This window comes from Leopardus geoffroyi, chromosome C1, assembly GCF_018350155.1.
Source record: "Leopardus geoffroyi isolate Oge1 chromosome C1, O.geoffroyi_Oge1_pat1.0, whole genome shotgun sequence".
Taxonomy (NCBI): domain Eukaryota; kingdom Metazoa; phylum Chordata; class Mammalia; order Carnivora; family Felidae; genus Leopardus; species Leopardus geoffroyi.
The window spans coordinates 193,648,707-193,671,086 of record NC_059328.1 but is presented as its reverse complement, the minus strand read 5'-3'; the positions used below and the strand labels follow the sequence as shown (position 1 = coordinate 193,671,086).

Genomic DNA, 22,380 nt, shown 5'->3' with positions numbered 1-22,380 from the left:
CAGTTTACCAATTCATGTCCTAGGACTGGCCGGGTCACACCATAATCTAGCTCTGATGGTGGGGGCTGAGAAGAACCTCCAAATTGGACTCTGATGTTTGGGTTCATCATCCCTGATAGTCACAGAAGAGAGCTCTCTGGGATTCTTTCCATTTTCTATTGTACCAGCCACAGTTTGGGGCAGCATAATCACATAACAATATTCAGATCTTCCCCTTTTGTGACTTACTTTGGGAGAAGGGAGACAGAATGCCTAGCCGAACACATTAGGTACCAAAGCCTTGCCAACTGGTGGCGAAGTCCCACGTGTGGAGCCTCCCAAACTTTGAGTGCAGGGTTCATTAGGATAGCTTGTTGAGCAGGTACTGAGACCTGGATCTGCTTTTTAGTCTGAACGAACTACATCAGTGGAAAATGATGTTTGTTACTTGATTGGAGCTTTAGGATTAGGCAACTCTCCTTGTGATAACTCAGGCCTTTTATAACTATTTTCAGAGAAAGAGAGAGAAAGAAAACAAGAGGGAACAACTCTGACCATGGTCTAAAGCCAGGCTTCTGTCACTAAGCAATCAAGAAAAAAGCTCAAGTGGCCCTTGCATAAGTGGGAATTTGCGGTTTCTAAAGCTGCCCATTCCCCAAACGACTAAAAGATGTTATTGGCATTTGGCACTGTTTCCTATGTTTTGCTCTCCTTAAATTTCTCTTTAAAAGGGTTTGAGTTTAAAGGCAGAACCACTGAAAAAATGCAATTGAATCCTAGAGCTGTGAAAGGCCAAGTCCAGAGTTAACCCCAGGAGGCCCTGTTTTGTTTTTGTTAAGGCTTATTCCCAGGGGATGCCAGCAAGTCTAAGGGTAGGCAGAAGAGAAGGAAGAGACTAGTCCAGATCAGCTCTAGGATGGCACCACCATGCGCCAAGGGCTTCCCGCCCTCACCAGGCCAACTGACTCCACGATGTACACTGGAAAGACTAGGGGAAAGGGACAGGAAATTTAGGAAAGAGAACCCAGGGCCAAGGGCAAGAGAAAGAAGACTCGCTGGTGGCACAGCCTCCCATACCACAGGCTGTCATGGGACAGAACACAAGACTTCCAAGGGCTTCTTGGCCCCAACTCACTTTTTTAAAAGTTGTGTTTTCCCCTAGATTATTAAAGTCTACTCATGGCACAGAATTGGGGAAGCACAAACAGTTAGTAGGGAGAAAATGAGAAAATAACCGTCAGGCAGGATGGCAGAGAGTTTCAGATCCCAGCCCTTGGTAGGTCAGACTTTGAGTCCCAGCTCCACTGCTCAGCATCCTCATGTACAGCGAGGGGAGTAAGATCTAACGGTGATGTGAGGATTCAGTGAGATCACATACCTGGCCACGGTTAGCTGCTGCTGCTGCTGCTCCTGTCATTACCATTAGCCCACCACCACAGTTAACAATTGGATACACATCTGGCTAGGTCTTTCCTGTGCATGTATAGGTATAAAACATGGCTTATTCTTTACAGTAGATCAATTTTTATCTTGCTTTAACTTAAATAACCTTCAGAAGCACTAGCTCTTTTGCTTTCGTGTGGAAGATTCTATTGCTATAGTTAAATGCCTTTTCCTTATAAATAATACTAGGATATACATCCTTGCATAAAATCTTCAGCTTCTGATTATTTAAGGTAAATTCAGAAGAGGAATTATTACAGTCAGGGTTTGAACTTCTTAAAAGCTCTAGATACATTTTCCTAAATCTATACCTGCCAACACATCAAGTTCTCTCTTCAGATCTCTGGAGCATCAGCCAGGGATTTTAAACACATACACGCACACGTGCATACACACACGTTTTTGGTAATTTTAGAGGCAAAAAAAAAAAAAAAAAAGATTCCTCATCACTGTTTGCTTTTGCCTATTTTTTTTTTTTTAATTTGGGAAGCTAAATGTGTTTTTGCATGTTAATTACTACGTTTGAAAAATTTGATCACATCTTTTGCCCATTTGAGGACAAACTATTTTTTCCCCCCGCTGAGTTTACATGAGTTCCTTATATGTTACGGGTCATGTTTTTCCTAGTTTTGTTGTTAGCCCTTGGATTTTATATGTGATCTTTTTGATAAACAGAAGTTTTCAACTTTTATGAGTTCAGATCTGTCCACTTTTCCCTGTTGTGATTTCCCCCCCCCCCCCCCCCCCCCGCTGTGGCTTTCGAAGCCTTTCTCCATGGTTGAATCTGATAAATGATAAGTTGCATTTTGTCTTTTCAAATAGTTCATTTCATACATTCAGTAAGAAATTTCTGGGATTTTTCTTCATTGTATAAGTGAGGATAGAGGGGAAATTTCCCCCCAAATGGTTAAGTAGTCATTTCAGCCCCTTTTTTAGATACTCCGTCCTTTCCATGCTGACTTTTGATTCCATATTCATATAATCTAATTACATGTGTGTCCTGGGATCTGTTTCTGAGCAATCACTTCTATTTCCTCAGTAGCAATTCCAATGGCCAGTACCAATCATGTGAATTTTATGATATTTTCAGGTCTGGTAGCACAACTATATCTTCATATCCTTGTTTTACAAAACTGTCTCACTTACGCCTGCCGTTTTATCCCTCCAGATCAACTTTGAAATCACCTTGTCAACCCAATTTCCTTTTTAAATTATTTTAATAATTGTACTGACTCCAAGTTGAATTTTTGCACTTTTTGTACTTTTTTCTTAACAGTGAGAATTTTTAGCTCGGGACTTGAAAAGAAACACATTGTAGCTTAAACTTATGTAAGATTAATAAGCTAAAAGAATTAACTTATTTTACAATCCTAAATACAACTATGATTGAATGATCACAGCCCAATGCTGCCAAAACTTGTCAGGAGGCAGTTGCAGAGCCAGCCACTTCCTGTCAAGTTAGGAGCCTTTTACAGACTGCGCATTAAGATTCATTTTTGAGGTACAGAAGGAGCTGAACATGCACCAAATGTTCAAATGCTTCAGTGTTTTTTATTCTACATAATCAACAAGAATGTTAGCTATTCCAATGATAAAATGCTTTTCAAGAGCAGTTCAAAAATTGCCCACTCTGGCCTTTCTGGCTGCCCACAGCATTCATCCTCTATTGTCTCATGTTTGGAGAGCCGACCAGCTCATCCCTCAGGAATTGTGCACGTCCCAGGAGCGCGTGAATCACACGTCCCCTGGAGGCTCTGCTAAAGTGCATGTGGTGTTTAACTGGCAGCAACCCCTCTGCCCTCTAGGTTCACGCCATGAAACCATAACCTCATCTGGTCAAAGGCTTGCCATTTTGTTGGGACAAAGTTGGCATTTAAGTGTTTGGTTCCGGGGCCTGCAGTAGGAATATCCCAGAAATATCCTGTTTCAGCTTTTTGAATACAAAGGTTGAACGCACTTGGAAAGGCCCGAAATGGAAATGGAGCAGGACCCATTCCTCCTTAACAAGTGATCTGTTTATACCCATGGAAGGGCAGCAGAGCAAGATGGGGTCAGGTGGTGGCTAGAGGCAAAAATGCCTTAGAAACTAGGTGGCATTTGGGCCAGGCATGAGAGCGCGTGCCTGGGGAGGCATGGTAATGGAGTAGGAATGACTAGGCATGGAAGCCATACGGGCCTGAGTTGAAACTCCAGCTTTGGTGCCTGTTGGTCCTCTGACCAGGCGACCAGTCCCTGAAGCACTCTATGCCCCAACTTACTGACCTGTGAAAGGAGTGAAGATGCTACTTATCCTGGGCAGTTGCAATAAGAATTGGAAGTCAATATAGAAAACATCCAGAACTTCTCCACGATGATAGCAATAGATAGTAGTTATCAAGCAAAACTTTTTGAGGGAGTGATGAGGTAGGCAGGCATCATGAGAGCAGGAGACAGAGGCACAGTAGATAAAAACTAGAAGCAAGTTTGCAAAGAGTGGATGTACCTAGCTTGTAGGAAGACCTTGCAGGCCATACTAAGGAGTTGAGACCTTATCTTATAGGGGCTGAGGAGGCCTCAAGGGGTTTTCATTAAAGAAATACCAGCTCTAGGAACGTACTGAAGTGGTTAGCACCGGGCCCTGGGAGTCCAGCTCCCTACTCCACACGTTTAAGCTAGGCGACCTTGAGCAAAGGACGTAAGCCTTATGAGCCTCAGTTTTATCACCTGCAAATTGGCAATGATAACAGTATTGACCTTTCAGGGTTCTTGTACATAATAGTTATTTATTTAGTGCTCACAGTGTGCCTGCAAATGTTCCAAGTACTTGACTTGTATTAGCTTAATGGAGAAAATGAGTTAAAAAGCTTAGGGAAGTGACTGGCACAAATTAAACAGTCACTGCTGTGGCGGTGGTACAACAGCTGATGTCATTTTCATCACTTGGTCAGATATTTTAATAAGATCCTGCTGGTGATGCCATAGAGAATGGGTTGGCGTGGTTGGGGCTGGAGGCCGAGAGAGCAAACAGGACAATAGTTTTGCACACGTTTAAAATTTCCTGGAGTTGTACCTAAGATCTGTGCACTATACCTTATGTATGGGATACCTCAATTTAATATATGAGGTAGCCAATGAACCCTCTTCTCCCAGCTGACAAGAAGCTACTCGCCAACTTCCTGGAGTTTCAATGAGCTGAGTGCTCTTCACTTAAAAAAAAAAAATAAAATAAATAAAAATTAAAGAAGAAAGACTGACTGAGGGAACAAAGTAAAATCCTTTTTTGATTAACCGTGTGCCTGAAGCACAGAGGGCCCGAGGAAAACCGAAACCTCTACGATTTGTACGAAACTCTGACCTGCTTGGTAGTTTTCCTTCACTAGAGCTACGGGCAGTAGCACACGACTGTAGAAGAGTCCTCTCTTCTGGCCCAGTGACATAGAGATGCCGGAAGGGAGAAAGGCAGGCCATTGGGTGGTGTGGAGAAGGAGGCAGATCACGGTTGATCTGCCCTCAGCCCTCTGGAAAACTGGCCCCTTGCCGGGCTTTCTTTCTTCGCACACTTTTCCATTTAGATTTTGCCGAAACTCCGAACATGTCACATGTGAGCATGCTATTCAAAATGCTTTTCTCTTTGAACCTGATCTTGTCTTTGAATGTCCTCCTGTTGTAAATTCACGGTTTTCATTTTTTGCTTAAGGCCAAGTCTAAGGCAGGTCAGTCAGCACATTGACTTCTCCTTGGAATCACACCAAACTACGTGACAAAAATGTTCAAGTTGGGGAACAGACTTCCCCTGCACAGTACGCTGGGTGGTATGAAATTATTGTAACCTTTGAATACCTGGGGAATGGATAAAAGAATCCGATACCGCTACTGTTTCTCCTCCTAGTGACTACAAAAACAGAATTTAAAACTATAGGAATTTGTTCACCAACCAGGTGATCAAGATCAAATAATGTCAGGGGAGGGAGCTGTGAGGGCAGGTCATTTCTGAGAGGGCAGGAAAGAAAAAGTAGAACCGCCAAAGGGCATTTAAAACATTTAAGTGAGATTCATAGAAAATGCAATATGCATCATGATTGCTTACTTACTGACTCCCAGTTAGGTATTTAAAGAGATAAGATTAAATGTCTAGAATTCAGTGATAATTATGTAAACAAAAACCTGACCTTAAATTGCCTGGTATTAGATAGGGCTATTGACACTCCACATATCTTATAAGTCATTCTAATTGAATGGGGCAGTGTTACCTTCCAAAACCTAAAAACACCCATAAGTCAGAGAACATTCTGATTAGACACACAGGTCTCCTTAGATACAAGCATCAAGTCTAATGCAGTCATGACAGGTTCACTGATAGGCAATTTTCAAGACCTTTTGTGAAAATAAACATTATCAGAGACGAGTAAAAACACAGGCCATACAAAACCAGAAAATGAAGGTCATCTACATTTTTGTAAAGTTTACATATATGCATATGCAAATTACATTTCTAAAGCCATGCTTTGTAGAGCTGTCGTTTTTTAACAACTTAAACATTATGAAAGTTAACTTGCATTCATAATTTAAACATGAAAAAACAGAATTATATATATATATATATATATATATTTTTTTTTTTTTGGAAAGTATGAAAAGGCTAGTTACTTACAAATTGAGGTTTCAGGGACAAGCAGAGCTCAAACTCTTCCAAAATGACTGGAGAGAATAAGAAAAGCAGACTGGCTTAAGGCTTTTATTGCGGTTAGGGGGTGGGCCTGGGTGAGGATTCCGGTAGGAAGCAGGAAATTGGGTGGTTTGAATCTCCTGCAGGTGCTAAGGGAGAACACATCCCATCAGCTTGCCCAGGTGTGGGGCACAAGAAGAGGCAGGCATGAGGTTTAGAAGCTGTTTACAAACATCAAAATAGAGTTTAACTCTGTATTACAAACATCATCCACACAGTCACCCAGTCACCAATTTGTTCTTCCAGTGTTACCGCCCAAATTTCTCTTTTCTCTCCACTCTTGCTACCCCCCCTTTTACTTCTAAGAAGTTATCACCTTTGAATGTCTGATAGCTTTCTTTCCTTTTTTATTGAGGTCTAATTGACGTACATTATATTCATTTCAGGTGTGTAACATGATTTACTGTTTGTGTATATTGCGAAATGGTCACCACAACATAAATCACTACACGTAGTTAACGACTTTTTTTCTTGTGATGAGAATTGTTAAGATCTATGCTCTTAGCAACTTTCAAATGTGCAATACAGTATTAATTACAGTCACCATGCTATACATTACCCCCCCCCATAACTTAACTATTTTATGGCTGGACATGTGTACCTTTTGACCCTCTTTACCCATTTCACTCTCCAACCCCCCCTACCCCTGACAACCACCACCAATCTGTTCTCTATCTGTGAGCTTGGGGTTTTGCTATTGTCGTTGTTTTAGATTCCATATATATGAGAATTTAGATTCTCTTAGCATAATACCTTCAGTGTTCATCCCTGTTGTCACACATGACAAGATTTCACTGTTTTTTATGACTGAGTAATATTCCTCTGTGTGTGTGTGTGTGTGTGTGTGTGTGTGTGTGTATCACAGTCTCTCTATTCATTTATCCATTGATGAACACTTAGATTGTTTCTATATTTTGGCTCTTGTAAATAATGCCACAGCATTAATGGGAGTACAGACATCTTTTCTCGTTAGTGTTTTCATTTTCTTCAGATCAATACCCAGAAGTACAATTGCTGGATCATATGGTGATTCTATTTTTAGTTTTTTGAGGAATCTCCATACCACGTTCCATAGTGGCTACACCAAATTACATCCCCACCAACAGTTCACAAGGGTTCCCCTTTTTGCCACATTCTTGCCAACACTTGTCATTTTTTGCCTTTTCAATAATAGCCATTCTAAAAGATGTGATCTGATAGCTCACTGTGATTTTGACTTCTGTTTCCCTGATAATTAGTGATGTTGAGCACTTTTCATGTACCTGTTGACCATCTGTATGTCTTCTTTGGAAAAATGTTCAGATTTTCTGACCATTTTTTAATCAGATTCCTTTTTGCCATTGAGTTGTATGAATTCTTTATATATTTTGTATATTAACATCTTATCAAATATAGGATTGGGGTGCCTGAGTGGCTCGGTTGGCTAAGCATCTGACTCTTGATTTCAGCCCAGTTCTTGATGTCAGGGTTGTGAATTCAAGCCCCACATTAGGCTCCACACTGGGTGTGTGAAGCCTACTTAAAAAAGGGAAGGGAAAGGGAGGGGAGGGGAGGGGAAGGGAGAGGAGAGGAAGGAGAGGAGAGGAGAGGAGAAGAGGAGAGGAGAGGAGAGGAGAGGAGAGGAGAGGAGAGGAGAGGAGAGGAGAGGAAAGGAAAGGAAAGGAAAGGAGAAAGGAAAGAGGAGAGGAGAGGAAAGGAAAGGAGATAGGAAAAAGGAAAAGGAAAATATATGGTTTGCACTAGGTTGCCATTTCATTTTGTCAATGATTTCCTTTTCTGTGAAGCTTTTTAGTCTGATGTAGTCCTATTTGTTTATTTTTGCTTTTGTAGCCATTGCTTTTGTTATCAAATCCAAACAAAAATCCTTGCCAAGAATGATGTCAGATGGCTTACCACCTAAGTTTTCTTCTAGGAATTTTATGGCTTCAGGTCTTACCTTCAAATATTTAATCCATTTTGAGTTAATTTTTTGTGTATGTATAAGATAGTGGTCCAATTTCGTTCTTTTGCATGTGCCTGTCCAGTTTTCCCAGCACCATTTATTGAAGAAAATGTCCTTTCCCCATCATATGTTCTTGGCTCCTTTGTCATTAATTGACTATATACATGTGGTTTATTTCTGGATTCTATTCTGTGCCAATGAGCTATGGGTCTCTTCTTATGCCAATACCATACTGTTTTGATACTGTAGCTTTGTAACATAGTTCAAAATCGGGGAGCATGATGCCTCCAGCTTTGTTCTTCATTCTCAAGATTGCTTTGGCAATTTGGTGTCTTTTGTGGTTCCCTACAAATTTTAGGATTGTTTGTTCTATTTCTATGAAAACTGCCATTGGAATTTTGGTATGGATTCCACTGAATCTGTAGATTTCTTTGGATAGTATGGGCATTTTAACAATACTAATTCTTCCAGAGGACCCTGGGTGGCTCAGTTGGTTAACCGTCTGACTCACTATTTATGAGTTCAAGCCCTGCCTCCAGGTCTGTGCTGACAAGACGGAACCTGCTTGGGATATTCTCTCTCTCTCTCAAAAATAAATAAGTAAACTTTAAAAGAAAATACTGGGGCACTTGGGTGGCTCAGTCGGTTAAGCTCAGGTCATGATCTTGCTGTTCCCAAGTTTGAGCCCGGGTTGGTTGGGTTCTGTGCTGACAGCTCAGAGTCTGGAGCTTATTTCAGATTCTGTCTCTCTCTCTCTCTCTCTCTCTCTCTCTCTCTCTCTGCCCCTCCCCTGCTCACACTCTTGTCTCTCTCTCAAAAATCAACATTAAAAAAATAATTAAAAAAAATACTAATTTCTTCCAATCCATAAGCACAAAAAGCTTTCCATTTATGTGTTTCATCTTCAGTTCCTTTCATCAGTGTCTTACAGTCTTCAGTGTGCAGGTCTTTCACCTCCTTGGTTAAATTCATTCCTAGGTATTTTATTCATTTTGACGCAATTGTAAATGGAATTGTTTCCTTAATTTCTTTTTCTGATATTTCATTACAGAATTCTATTTTTAAAGTCTGCCCTTCTCTCCCCTGACATACCATTCTGCAGAGATAGCTTTTGTTAACTATAGCCAGTCTGTCTCCTTCTAGATATTTCTACTCATTTACAAATGTTAACTTTTTTTTGCAAATGGGATCAAGCAATACTACCTTTCTGCATCTTGCCGTTTTCACTTAATAGTGTTCTGTGGACATCTGGACATACGTGCACATTTAGTACACACAAAGGTTTACCTCATTCTTTTATCAGCTATATGCATAGTCTAGTTATCTTAATTTTTAACCAGTGCATTCTCTATTAGAACCAATACTGCAGCAAACACCCTCGTTTATTTCTCTGAGCATTTGTGTGACTATGTAGTGTAAATGAGTTAATGTGGGACAGCCGGGTCAAAGGTGTGTGTGCTTTGTAGTTTCACAAGTATTGCCACTGCCTTCTGAAAAGGTGGAACCAGTTTATACTTCCATTCAGTATCTTGAGAGTGCCTGTTTTCCTACACCCACGTTAAATTAATTAAACGTTAATTTTTTTAACATTTGTTTATTTTTGAGAGAGAGAGAGAGAGAGAGAGAGAGAGCATACATGTGCAAGTGGAGGAGGGGCAGAGAGAGGGAGACAGAGGATCCAAAGCAGGCTCGCACTGTGAGCACAGAGCCCAATGTGAGGTTCGAACTCCCGAATGGTGAGATCATGACTTGAGCCCAAATGAAGAGTCAGCTGCCTAACTGACTGAGCCACCCAGGCGCCGCTTAATAACATTTTTAATCCTAGCCAATCTGAGCAATAAAAAGTAGCTTCACACTATTATTTTAATTTGTGTATTTTGCCATTGTAATTAAGATTGAGCATCTTTTTTATGTTGTTTGCCATTTGTAGTTTGTGTTCATTGCCTATTTATTTCATGAACCTCTATTTAAATTACGTTGTTGGTCTTTTTGTTATTAATTTGAAAGAGCTCTTTCTTTATTAAGGAAATTGGCACTTTTTTATATAAATGGGAGCTGTTTTTTCCCAGTTTGTTTTTGTCATGTCATTTTGTAAGTGGTATTTTGTATTTTACTAATATTTTAATTTTGCATGTTCACATTTATCACTCTCTTATGGCTTCTAAGATTATAAAATATTTGCCCCATGTAAATATTTTGCTAACATTTTTCTCTAATATTTTTTGTAGTTTTAAAATACTTTTATGGTTTTCTTTTCATAGTTAAGTCTTCAATTTATCTGCAATTACATTTTCTTATGAAATGAGTTAGAGATTCAGTTTTATTTTTTCCACAATGTCTCACCAGTTGCCACAGCATCATTTATTAAATAATTTACCTTTACCCACTTTTACTGTATAGTAAGTTCCCATACACATTTGAACCCATATCGTGCGTTTATAGATGCCCAGCATACAGACACCACAAACACAGTAGATAATATTCTTGAAAAACAGGATGTATGAAATCATAATCAGTACTGTGCGGTGAGTGGTGGTTTACTACTTGTTGACGCCTTGAGGCGAGGAATAAAAATTACCAGTTGTCTTAAGACAATGGCATGCAAGCTAATAAAGAACACCTATTCCAGTTTATGTGCAGGGTTTGTTTTTCCTCACATCAGTAACCCAACAATTTATTAGATCAGAACCTTCTAGCCAGAAACCCATTTGGTTTTTCATTTAATTTTAGGCACTGCTGGTCTCATAAAAGCTGTTAAGTAATAATAATGTTGAGCACTTATATTGTGCTTTCCATCCCTAAGTGCTATCTAAACTTTTAACTAATTAAATGCATTGACGACAGGAAGGGATTTGCAGACGTCTTCAGGAAAACCGATATCTGGTTGCACACCTGTGAGGGATGATTCCTAAAAAGCATTAACTCCCTCTTTGAATGGCACTCAGCAAGCAGAGGAATAAAAAGCTGGTGACATTATTTCACTTCTTTTGAAAATTTCCTTGGGTATCTTCTAATTAGTCTGGTTAAACTCACCTTTTATCTATCTCCCCAGATATTCCCTTTCTACATTCCTGGGGGTATTCAACAAGCTTCTTTTGATGTCTTCCCTGTTGGTTAATCACAAAATCATAGAATCTTCAAACTGAGAGGGATCCTTATTGATCCTGTAGTTTTGAACGACTTAGTACAATCCCTTTATTCTGTAGATAAGGAAACTGAGGCACGGAGAAGTGAAGTGACTTATAAAAAAGGTTGCACAGCTTACCGGGGACATAACTGGGAATAGAAGCCAAGAAGTGTCACTCCTTTATCTGCTGTTGGTCAGCCCCGTCCTTTGTTTCTCTTTGTGAGCATTTGAATTGACCTTTTCTATTTTCTTAACTTTTTTTTCTTTTTTGTTTCCATCCTTTCCCTACTTCTCCTTCCCTTCTTCACTTTCTGCCTGTTATGTGTCTCCTGTCCTTACATGATCAGCTAATATTGCCTTGATTTCTCCTATATTTCCGTATCTCTTCAAATGTGGAGTCTTTTGTTGTTTCCTGTTAAGATGTTTTATAGTGGTCTCTACTCAAGCCCTCTCTGAAAAGCCATACTTCTTTAATTCCTCCCACCTCACATGCGTAGAGGGAGTTGTTCTGTTTTGCTTTGCTTTTCCCAGCTGTAGTTGCCACTCCTTTTAAGAAGTTACATCTCTAGTTTTGGTAAATAGGCTAGGGTTTAAGTTGATGGTAAGTCCATTTTTGTCACAGAATTTGGTGGTTACTTTAACTGATGAATTTCCCAGTTCAACTGATAATAATATAATACTTAAAATCATGTTCCATATTCAGAAAACAACACAAGATGTGACCATTTAAGAGAATTTGCACACAAGGAGTAAATGTGTTGGACAAAAAAAAATCTGTAAGGCACAGCAGGTCCAGTTCAGATGGAAATCATGGAGATAAGCCTGGACCAACCAATGCAAGGCTGTGCGTCTTGTTTCCGTGCAGGAACCAAATCAGTTTAGAAATCCATTTCTACATGGCGGGTCAGTAGGCATCCAGAGACCTCAGAATTCTCAGGCTGAGCCAAACCCAGAGGCTGCACTCTGACCTAAGATATCCTTAGAAAGGCTCCTTCCTAGAGTAGTGAAATGTGCGTAAGAGGGGGAGTCTGGGTCTGTCACCAGCTGGCCAAGTGATCTTGGGCAGCACACATCACCTCTAGACCTCAGTTTTCTCATATATTAAGGAAGCTGAGTTTAAAAGATCACTTAGGGCCTTTCCTTATTTACTACTCAGTGAGTCAGTATTATCTTAACTAGAGCCAAAATGAACAGTAGAGACCTAAATATAATTAATTTCAGACATATAACTAATAAACTCAACAGAGAAGTAAAATTCTGCTGACCATACCATGAGAATTTTCTGGAATTGTTTCCATTTAAACTATTTTAATTATTTTCCTCATAATTACATGTGTACCTCTATCAGACTGTATGGCCTCACAGTATGGGGGGCTCACAACATGTGGACCTCATAATTGTACTCACCCTTTGTAAATGTTTCCACTGGAGTTCCTTGAGGTGGTGGCCTGATGAGGCCACACCCCTGGAGGCACTTTACCTAGTGCAGAAAACCTGTCTGAAGTAGGCCCCACCCCAGATATTTTTCTGAATAAGAAATTTGTGTTCTTGGGTTCATCTCTGTTATTCACCCATTGAAGACAATTGAAATTGAAAATTTTTTTTCTTTTATTCCCTGAGGCTGTTTCCAGCAGGAAGCAAAATGCGATCTGATAGAAATGATGATGACCACTCACAAATCTACCCAATTACATCAACCCAGATTAAATTATCACATAGTTTACAAAGTCTAAGTAGAAATTGTCACCTTTGGGAGAGGCTCAGATAAGAGCTAATTGGTGACATCATAATCCACCCTCAGGGAAGTGCTTCATTAACTAAAGTTTCAGTCCTGTGAGAGGGGTGAGGAGCAGCTAATTAGAGAAGTTTTCTGTTTATATACAAACAACCCAGGACTGAGCCATAATAAGGGGCTCAAAGATTAGCAATGGAGAAATGGCCTTTCAACAAACTTTTTGAAATATGAAAATCCCCTTTACTAGTTATCCCCCCTCCTTTTTAAGTAAGTTCTGAGCCCTATGTGGGTGAACTCACCACCCTGAGATCAAGAGTCACGTGCTCTGCCGACTGAGCCAGCCGGGCTCCCCTAGTTATTTTCTATTTTTGAGAAAAATAATATGGTGGCATGCTTTTTATTTTTTATTTTTAAAGACTTACAATTAAGAATAGTAAAATTTAGAATTGAATGAAAATTAGGAATATTCTGTGTGCTAGGGTTTTCCAGCCCGGGAAGAATCTACAGACTGCTTTTTCCTAGCTCTTCACAAACTCACCTGGCCGAGATCACTGGACTTCACCATACCCACCTGTTAACGCCGACAAATGGCACTCAGAGAAAATATAGTGAGCGCAACCTCTCTCGTGGTCCTCTGGCCAAGCAAATGCCAACTAAATTATATTTGAAATCATTTTACAACGTGTGACAGTTTTGATTCTTTCATCTCATCAAGCTAGCTTGTTACCACTGGTGAGTGGCAGGTGGCTTTGTTTACCATGAATGGGGTCTTTGGGTTAGACTTTTAAGGAGGGGCCGTTTGTCAAGTGCAACAGGCCTCTTCATCACAGTATTCCCAACAGTTGTCCCGAGTCTAGATGTTACACAATGGCTGAGGAATGCCTGTATTGAGATGCAAGGTAACTGGACAAATCAGGGGGTAGGAATTAGCCAGTGCATGAAGAGATTCAATGAGAAAGAGTTTTTTCTTTTTTCTTGTCCAAGTCACTAGTGGTCTGTCCCTCTCCCCCCGTAGATCTTGAATGTTGTGGTGGTGCCAAGGGAGTGAAGGCAACGGACACAAAAGAATCATTTGTGCCCTTTTCCCAATCCCACAGATCTCTATTGGCCACAGACCTTGAACATGACACTGCAATTTCCTGGTGCCACACATGAGTAATAAGCAGCTGTTTCTGAAACTGTGGTTTGGAGAAGGCAGCACTAGGTTATTTTTTAACTTAATTGTAATTTTTGATTGGTCTGCAAGAAAGTAAATCAAATAAAGACTGTTGTCTTAGTCTGCAAGAAAGCCATAGGCCTCAAATTCCAATGCTGACCATCTTGACCAGAATAGAAAGGGGGGGAAACGTGTGTATCCCTGAACTGGAAGTTCAACCAGGCAGCTTTCATGGGCTGCAGTCACACAAGACGGATAAGCAGAATTGGTATATTTGTCAGCCAGCTGGATCATGAAAAGTGCTATTTGGCGGCTCCTGGAGTTTTAGAACTACCTGAAATGATGAGTGAAAAGAATTTGTAGAAAGATTGCAAAAGTCAAAAAAAAAATTAAAAAAAATAGCAAAACGGGGAAGAAGATACCAGCTTGGTGTTGATTTTGCCCTTATCCTCCCATGTGATGAGAGGACGCATAGTTTTAAATTACAAATGAAAGTGTGTATTCTTTAACTACCTGACCCTTAAAAAACTCTGAAATAATCACATATGCACAGTCTCCAACTAGGTAGATCAGACTAGTACGTTCCTTAGTACAAGAAATTAAGTTTAATGGAAAACAGAAGCAAACTCCTTTTCACTATTTTGGACATCTGCCTTTTCTCAAGGAGATAGGGCAGTTTGGCATGGACAAGGTGAAGGAGGTTGAGTGTGGGGGGTGGGAAAGGGGGGAAGAACTACATATGTTTTCTGCTAATTACTTTGTCATAATTTTATCCACATAGGCTGGCACTTTGGGGACGATAAGTGGAGGGATAACCAAACCTCATGTCAGAGATCTGTTTCACCTTCACTCGTGACTTATCTAAATGACCACCTGGTTAACTAAAACCAATAGCCTTGTTATGCTAAACATGGAATGGCCTTGTGACTTTTGATGGATTGTGATGAAGTTCTATTAACTTGTAACCAATTTAATTACAAGAATGAAAAGATTAAGAAAGACAATTTCCAAGTGTTGCTAAAGTATTATATGAGTGATTCAAATCAAGCTTGAGGTGTGTTACATGTCTTTCCCCAGCATTCGGGCTGCCTGTCTGTCGTATGAGCTCTGTTCTCTCATTAACAGCAGTGTTGAACGGAATGGATCTATACACTTTACATTAATCTCAACTGATCCTATCCAAACAGAAAGACAGTCTGATGCCTTTTAAAAATGACATGTAGGGGCACCTGGGTGGCTCAGTTGGTTGAGTGGCTGACTTTGGCTCAGGTCATGATCTCGCAGCTCATGAGTTTGAGCCCCGCGTTGGGCTCTGTGCTGACAGCTCAGAGCCTGGAGCCTGCTTTGGGTTCTGTGATTGTCTCTCTCTTCCCCTACCCTGCTTGTGCTCTGTCTTTCTCTCTCTCTCTCTCCCACAAATAAGTAAACATTAAAAGTAAATAAAATAAAATAAGTAAAAATGACATGTAAAAAAAAAAACCTTTTTGGGGTGCCTGGTGGCTTAGTCGGTTGAGCATTCTACTTTAGCTCAGGTCATGATCTCACAGTTCATGAGTTCAAGCCCCACATCAGGCTCACTGCTGTCAGTGAGGATGGGATCCTTTGTCCCCCTCTCTCTCTACCCGTCCCCCCCTCATGCTCTCTCTCCCTCTCTCTCTCTCTTAAAAATAAATAAACATTAAAAGAAAGACCTTTTTTTTCTCCCCCTTGCTATAAATCACAAGTGTTTGAAATAAAGAATGAATCTAAATCATATAAAGTTTCTGTTTCAATTAAGATAAGCTAATAGTAAGCTATTATTTATTGATTACTTGCCCTAAGCTAGACATTATGCCCAGTACTTTCATTATATTAAATCTGACCCTTCCTTCAACCCTGCAAGGTAGACATCATCCTGATTTTTAAGTTGAGGATCTAAGGCTCAAAGAGGTTAAGTAACTTGCCAAATTTGGTCTCATGGCTGGAAGGCAGATGAAGTAGAATTTGTGCTCTGCCTTGCTGCTTCCCCTTACCCAGAAACAACGAAGTTCTGAGGGAATATGGAAAACTCTGTAATGTCAATCTCTCTGGGAGACTGATGAATCAACTCCCACATGCCAGAAAAATAGTCAAGTCGACAAGAAGCAAAAATGATAGATTTTTTAAAAACAAGCTTTGACCAGTTTTATTAAGGATGCACTTTTGTGATTTACTTTGTCCTGGTTGGTCCTGGCTTGCTCTCAGTGATATCAGAATCTCCTGGATCGACTCTAATGTAAATAACGCAGTTAGTGGAACTTTTCCTCATGCTGGACCCTATCGAAGACTGTTGTTACTCTGGGCAGTAATACTGCCTAGGGAGGTACTCCAACTTAGGGTTGACACAGAAGACTTCCCTCAGGTTGTGCACTTGTTGGCCACCTATTGGCTTGTTGGACATTTGACTTTTTCCTGCCCATAGTCATTTTCCAGGTCCATTAGTATCCTGACAGCTCTTTTCTACTTTGTTCTCAGTTGGAACCTGAAGATAGTGGCTGCTTGGGCTTTGGTCTTCTTTGGCGCCACTATCTTCATGGTGTTTATGGAATATGTCCCTAGCCTTAAGCTCCCACCAAGATGGCTAGGAATTGGGAATGACAGTTGCAAGACTCTTGGGGGCAGGAGGAGATGGCAGAGGCAGGACATTTGGTTTCTTTTTACGCAGTTGTTCAAAACAAAGATAGATCTGGTTTTTAAAAAGAACCCTAGGGGATTTCACACCTGGAATCTACTTCTTAAATTTTTTTTTTTCAACATTTATTTATTTTTGGAACAGAGAGAGAGACAGAGCATGAACGGGGGAGGGGCAGAGAGAGAGGGAGACACAGAATCGGAAACAGGCTCCAGGCTCCGAGCCATCAGCCCAGAGCCCGACGCGGGGCTCGAACTCACGGACCGCGAGATCGTGACCTGGCTGAAGTCGGACGCTTAACCGACTGCGCCACCCAGGCGCCCCTCTACTTCTTTATAGTAATAAGGCCTCTAGACCAGAAGCCCTAATAGCTAGATTCTGTTCCCAGTGTTGCTAGTAGTTGTATTCAAAGACAAGACTTAAACCTCCTACATATATCTGTACCTCTGGCAAACTGTAAGTATGAAGTTTTCCTTTCTGTAATATTAAAAAATTCAAAAATAAATGTATAGACTATTACCTCACTGTCCTGGAGGAGAAACTTTCAGCATCTTCAGCTCTTTGGAACGTGGCCATGAACCTAAGCTAACACATAGGAAGAGTAATTAATCAAGTGTAAAGAAGCAAAAAAAGTTCCTGAACAGCCGAGCAACCACCAGGTCCACGCACTCTTTGTGCTCCTCCCTAAATCACACAGCAGAATGACTGAAAATGTTTGTGACACAAAGACAGCCCTGAAATGTGACTGCTGCTGCTGCCAAGGAGGGAAAACAGGAACACCTCCCTGGTCAGTCAACAAGAGCTTACGTCCCTGGCAGAGAGGGGACATTTAAGACAAGTATGAGACTCAGTCTTTGCCTTCAAGTAATTGACATTCTCAGATTTCTCCATATAAAATCACCATTTTATAGGTAGTATCACCATTTTTATATGTTCGATCTAGTTGGATAAGCAAAACAGTCACATGTTAAACAATAGTAAAGAGTACAAAACAGCATCAAGTTCTGTATTAAATTATATGATGTAAAAGTAAATTATACAAAGCACAAGACATTCATAACAGCTGAAGTAGCCAAAGATGGCTTTCCACATCAAGCTGACTAGATCTGAGCTATGAAGCCTAGATGAAATTTAAATAAGTGTTAAGTGAAACTTAAGATAGAGGAAATGACAAGGGTGAGGGCCCAAGAGCAAATGTAAGCACATTCTACACAGGGAAAAGTTTTCTCACAACAGAAGATATACAGTAAAAAATGGAAACTGAGCTTAGATAAATAGTATGGATGGAATCAGCTTATGGAGACACTTGCACACCAAGCAAAAATGTAAGCTCCAATCCCCTCCAGTTAACTCTTGTATTGTGTGCCTAGGACACAGTAACTCAATATCATTTTATGAAATGAATGAGTGAAGAGATTTTCTTAATGATAAAATAAGAATTCACCAAGATTTGAAAGAAGAAATGATACTTGATAAAAGCGATGTCCAAAACTGATTAGTATATACACTGGATGGACCAAAGGGAAAAGGCTGGCATCCAGAAATAAAACTAGAAGATTATTTCATCAGTCTAGAGAAGAGTGATAATAGGCTGGGGAAGACAGGAAAAAAGGGACTTACACCAGAGATATTCAAAAAAGAATCAACATGAATCTTGAAAACACTATGCTGAATGAAAGAAGCCAGCCACAAAAGGCCATATATTGTATGATTCTATTGATACAACTTCTAACGGGTACAGGTTTTTTTGGAAGACTTGATGAAATGTTCTACAGTTGACTGTGATGTTGGTGCACATCTGTAACTATACTAAAAAACACTTAATTGCAGACTTTAAATAGGTGAATTACATGGCGTGTGAATTACATCTCAATAAAGTTGTTATTTAAAAAAAGAGGGAGTGAATAAATATGGTGAATGACAATATATGTGTTTGATGGAGAAAATGAGCCACTCACTGTAGATTCTATAATTTCCAGTTTGATTCTCATCGAAATACCAAGAATATCCACTAACACCATTATTACTTAAAATTATTCTAGGATCACTGGATGATAAAGTAAGGCATGAAACATAAGAGATACAATATTAGAAAGGAAGGGGCCAAGTTGTCACTTTCAGAAAACCCCAAGAAATTACCTAAAAAAGATTTGCATTCATGAAAATTCAGTAATATAGTTATATGTAAGATATCCCAATGTCAGTATATTCTAATATATAAGCAGTAGCTAATAAGAAAGCATATTATACAAAAGTTTAACCTTGAGATAATCTAAATAGTAATGTGAGTAGCTTAAACTGGGGGGGGGGAAAAACCCAGAAAATTTTATTAGGCAATAACAAATGAAGATTTAATAAAATAGAGATATAGACAAGGTTCTTTGATAGGGAGAATAAATATTATAAAGATACCGATCCTCAAATTAATTTTTAAAGTTTATTACAGTCCACATGTAGGAATAAATATACGTTTCTGACAGTATAAGTTTGTTGAAGTATTTCAGAAGCCTTCAAAATGCAAAATGTTCATACCCTTTGTCTCAAGGAAGTTTTCTAAAAGAAAAAAAAAAAAAAGCTTTATGCACGAGATGCCCAGTCTTCTCCTTTAGATCCTCCTTTCATGTCTTCCTCCATATCTTCCCTTCTCACCGTCTGTCCCTTCAAACAACCTTTACTCACCTGGTTTCCAGGCTCTTCTAAATACTGTTTCCCCCCCCTAAATGGACTATATCTTGTTAGAACATCTCTCTGAATGTGTCACTAACCTTAATTTGTTTAGGAAAGAGTAACATAAGTAAAACCAAACTCAGCTGCACTATTGTTACCACAATTTAGAGCTAACCCTATGACACATTGGAAAGTGTTTGATACAAGATTTGGTAGTTATTGTTTCTTAGAAAGTGTGTATCGTGTGTTGGTATTAGGAGTACATGTTACTAGGGTTTATCGAAGTTAATGGTCCTTGAGAAAACAAATAAAAGGAGGTCTATCTATGGCTTCTAAAGGATATGGAGAGGAGAGTAAGTTAAAGAATGGTGGAAATGTACCTGCTTAACTCAAAAAACAGCAGCATAATTTCTACCCCCTTTATTAAGAAAAAAATATCCACTCTTATAAAGCAGTGAACTTTATTTTTCTGTTCACTTTCTGCATCATAATACAAAAATAGTATACATTGTTTCTTATAAAAAGAACTACATATATACAAAATGAAAGACTTGCTTTTCCAACTTGTTCCCTTCCTTAGAGTTAACTACTGTCATATTCATTTTTAAAACATGAGATTATTCCATGATGTTTAAAAACCACTTTGAGTTTTTTATCTCCAGTATTAGGTAGAGCTTCATTTTTTGGAAAATGCTTTATTAGATTCCTTGCAGTCTTTTATTTTTATCAGTTACTGCTATTTATTCACCTTGACATTGTAATTTCTCTTTAGGTATGACTTACTACATTTCCCTCAGATGTTATTTTTATGTAAAATTGTCATTTTAACTCTGTATTTATTTGAAAGGATCCAGCTACTACCAGTTATTTCCAGCTACTTCCAAACTAACTTTAATGTTCATTCTTTTCTTATATCAAAATCAGCATGTATATGCAGGTGCATTAATGAGAGAGTAAAGGCAGATGTTTTTCTTGTTAGTATTGAACTGCTGAAGTCTTTGACGCTCATGCAGTATTAGTTCAACGAGATCTGACTAACATTGGTTCCAGACTCATGGATGTTTGCAGGCTAACCGGTGAGGTAACAGTGGGAGGTAGGCAGATACAAGACAGCAGGGCCTGGCGGGGACAACTGTCCGCTGCAGAGCACGTGCCTCAGTAGGAGCAGACGGCCCCTACTCACAGCCAGAATCATCATCATGTTGGAATTCAGGCCTAGTTTTGCTATATCTAATGATTTTTCAAAAGAAGCCAAAAATATGGGTACTTATGTGAAATCTCCCAATTATTAAATTGGCTCACTTTTTAAAACACTGAGAGATTAAAAAAAAAAAAACCCTCAGGCTGAATGTGGCCCCCAGACGGTCAAGTTGCAACCTCTTTATATTAACATACTTATCAGCAGCAAAAGAAACCTATTTTTCCACATTTGTTACATGTTGTTGGGGAGACGGTGAAAAAGCTATCCTATTAACTCATTAGAGGAAAGGGATTACTGAATTTACAGCACAACATTCGACATTAATATTTACCTTGTATGTGTCCTGTTTTGGGAAACACACCATACTTAGGCCACACCATAACGGTATGCTGGTCTACGAAAGTAGAGTTCCCCATTTGTTGGTCCTCAACTCCCTGTATCACACTACAAAGAAAGAGGAATACAAAAGAAGTTTCAACATCTTCATTTTCCAACCTCCAGTGGTTTAAACCAGAGAGCTCTTTTGGAGTGAAAATACTACGTCTTTTCTTTCTCAGCGTTGCTGAGAAATTATAATTAGAGGTTTTCCTGTTGTGTAAAGGAAAGGAATTCCAGTCCTCCTGCGTCTGCAAGACTTCTGTTCTCAATGAATTTGCTTCCCTGTCCCATTTCTCTTTCTGCAGGTGATAGAGGGGAAGCTGGCTCCATTCTTGGGCAAGGTCATTAAATTTGCCACCTCACACGTGTACAGCTGCAGTCTTTGTAGCCAGAAGGGGTTCATCTGTGAAATCTGTAACAATGGAGAGATCCTCTACCCTTTTGAGGATATTTCAACAAGCAGGTACAGAATCTCTTGTCTTAACAAAAGTATACCTGAATATGTCACATGTTGTTCTGTTTGGCCTGATCAGGCCGACTTTTAGTCAAGTACCGTATACCTGTCTCTTACCTTGTATCAGATTCCTCTTATTCTTGGAGAATACTTTTTGACCTTTTGGTTTCCTGTATTTATTCCCCACTCACTTCACTGTCTTTATCCAGAATGAGATAACAGAGTTGCAAAGAAACATCACCTATTTCTCCCTTCTTAGGTAACAAAGAGGGTTGAGATTCATTTTTAGAATGAAGATTAGGGAGGATGAATCCTCACAACATTTCAGGGCCAAGTGATAGGCAATGGGAAATTGCAGTCTCAGAGCAAGGCCAAAACCGGCCCAACTGCCAGGAATAAAACTACAAGACACTGGGGAACAGCTGTCTGGCTCGCCACATGCTTTTCTCCACAGATGCGCTGCAGTGTGGCGATGAAAGTTTTAGGATCCAAAGGAGGGAAAAGTGGGAGTTTATGTGGGATTATTTTTCTAACCAAAGTAATATTTGGGCATCATCACATTCGTTGGTTGATGGATGATTTTTCCCCCCACTAACTTGAGACCAGGGTTTTTACTATTGCTTTTCTTGAATCACAAAACGATACGTATCACTTTTCCTTTCATCCCAAAAGCATCATAGAAATATATACTGTTTCTGTATCTGTGCACTGGCTTCTTTGGCCATGAAATCATGCCTCATTTCCCACCCAGCAGGGCTCACTTACACTGTGGTTCCGAACAGAAGGGAGGCATCGTAGCCAGGGGGAGTTGAAGCATGTAGGCTAGAGCTAAGATATTAAGAGTTGACTCAGCCCTTCTGGCCTCTTCTTAAACCCAAAGACTCTTTGTAAATATACAGGAACTTGAGTTGGCCCCACACATAGAAAGATAAACACATACGCA

The 22,380-nt window shown here is 39.7% G+C and overlaps 1 protein-coding gene across 8 annotated transcripts in view; it reads left to right on the top strand.

Moving 5' to 3' along the window:
* Positions 1 to 22,380, top strand: part of PLEKHM3 (pleckstrin homology domain containing M3) — a 199,280-nt gene that overhangs the window by 144,255 nt on the left and 32,645 nt on the right. For 6 of the 8 annotated variants that reach the window (XM_045480977.1, XM_045480978.1, XM_045480980.1 and 3 more), the window contains one exon: positions 21,289 to 21,446. The exons of 1 other annotated variant lie outside the window; for it this stretch is intronic. In XM_045480977.1, coding sequence (XP_045336933.1) covers positions 21,289 to 21,446 — 158 coding nt within the window. Of the gene's footprint in view, positions 1 to 21,288; positions 21,447 to 22,380 lie in introns of those variants that run through there. One more of the 8 variants, XM_045480983.1, reaches the window with a different exon arrangement.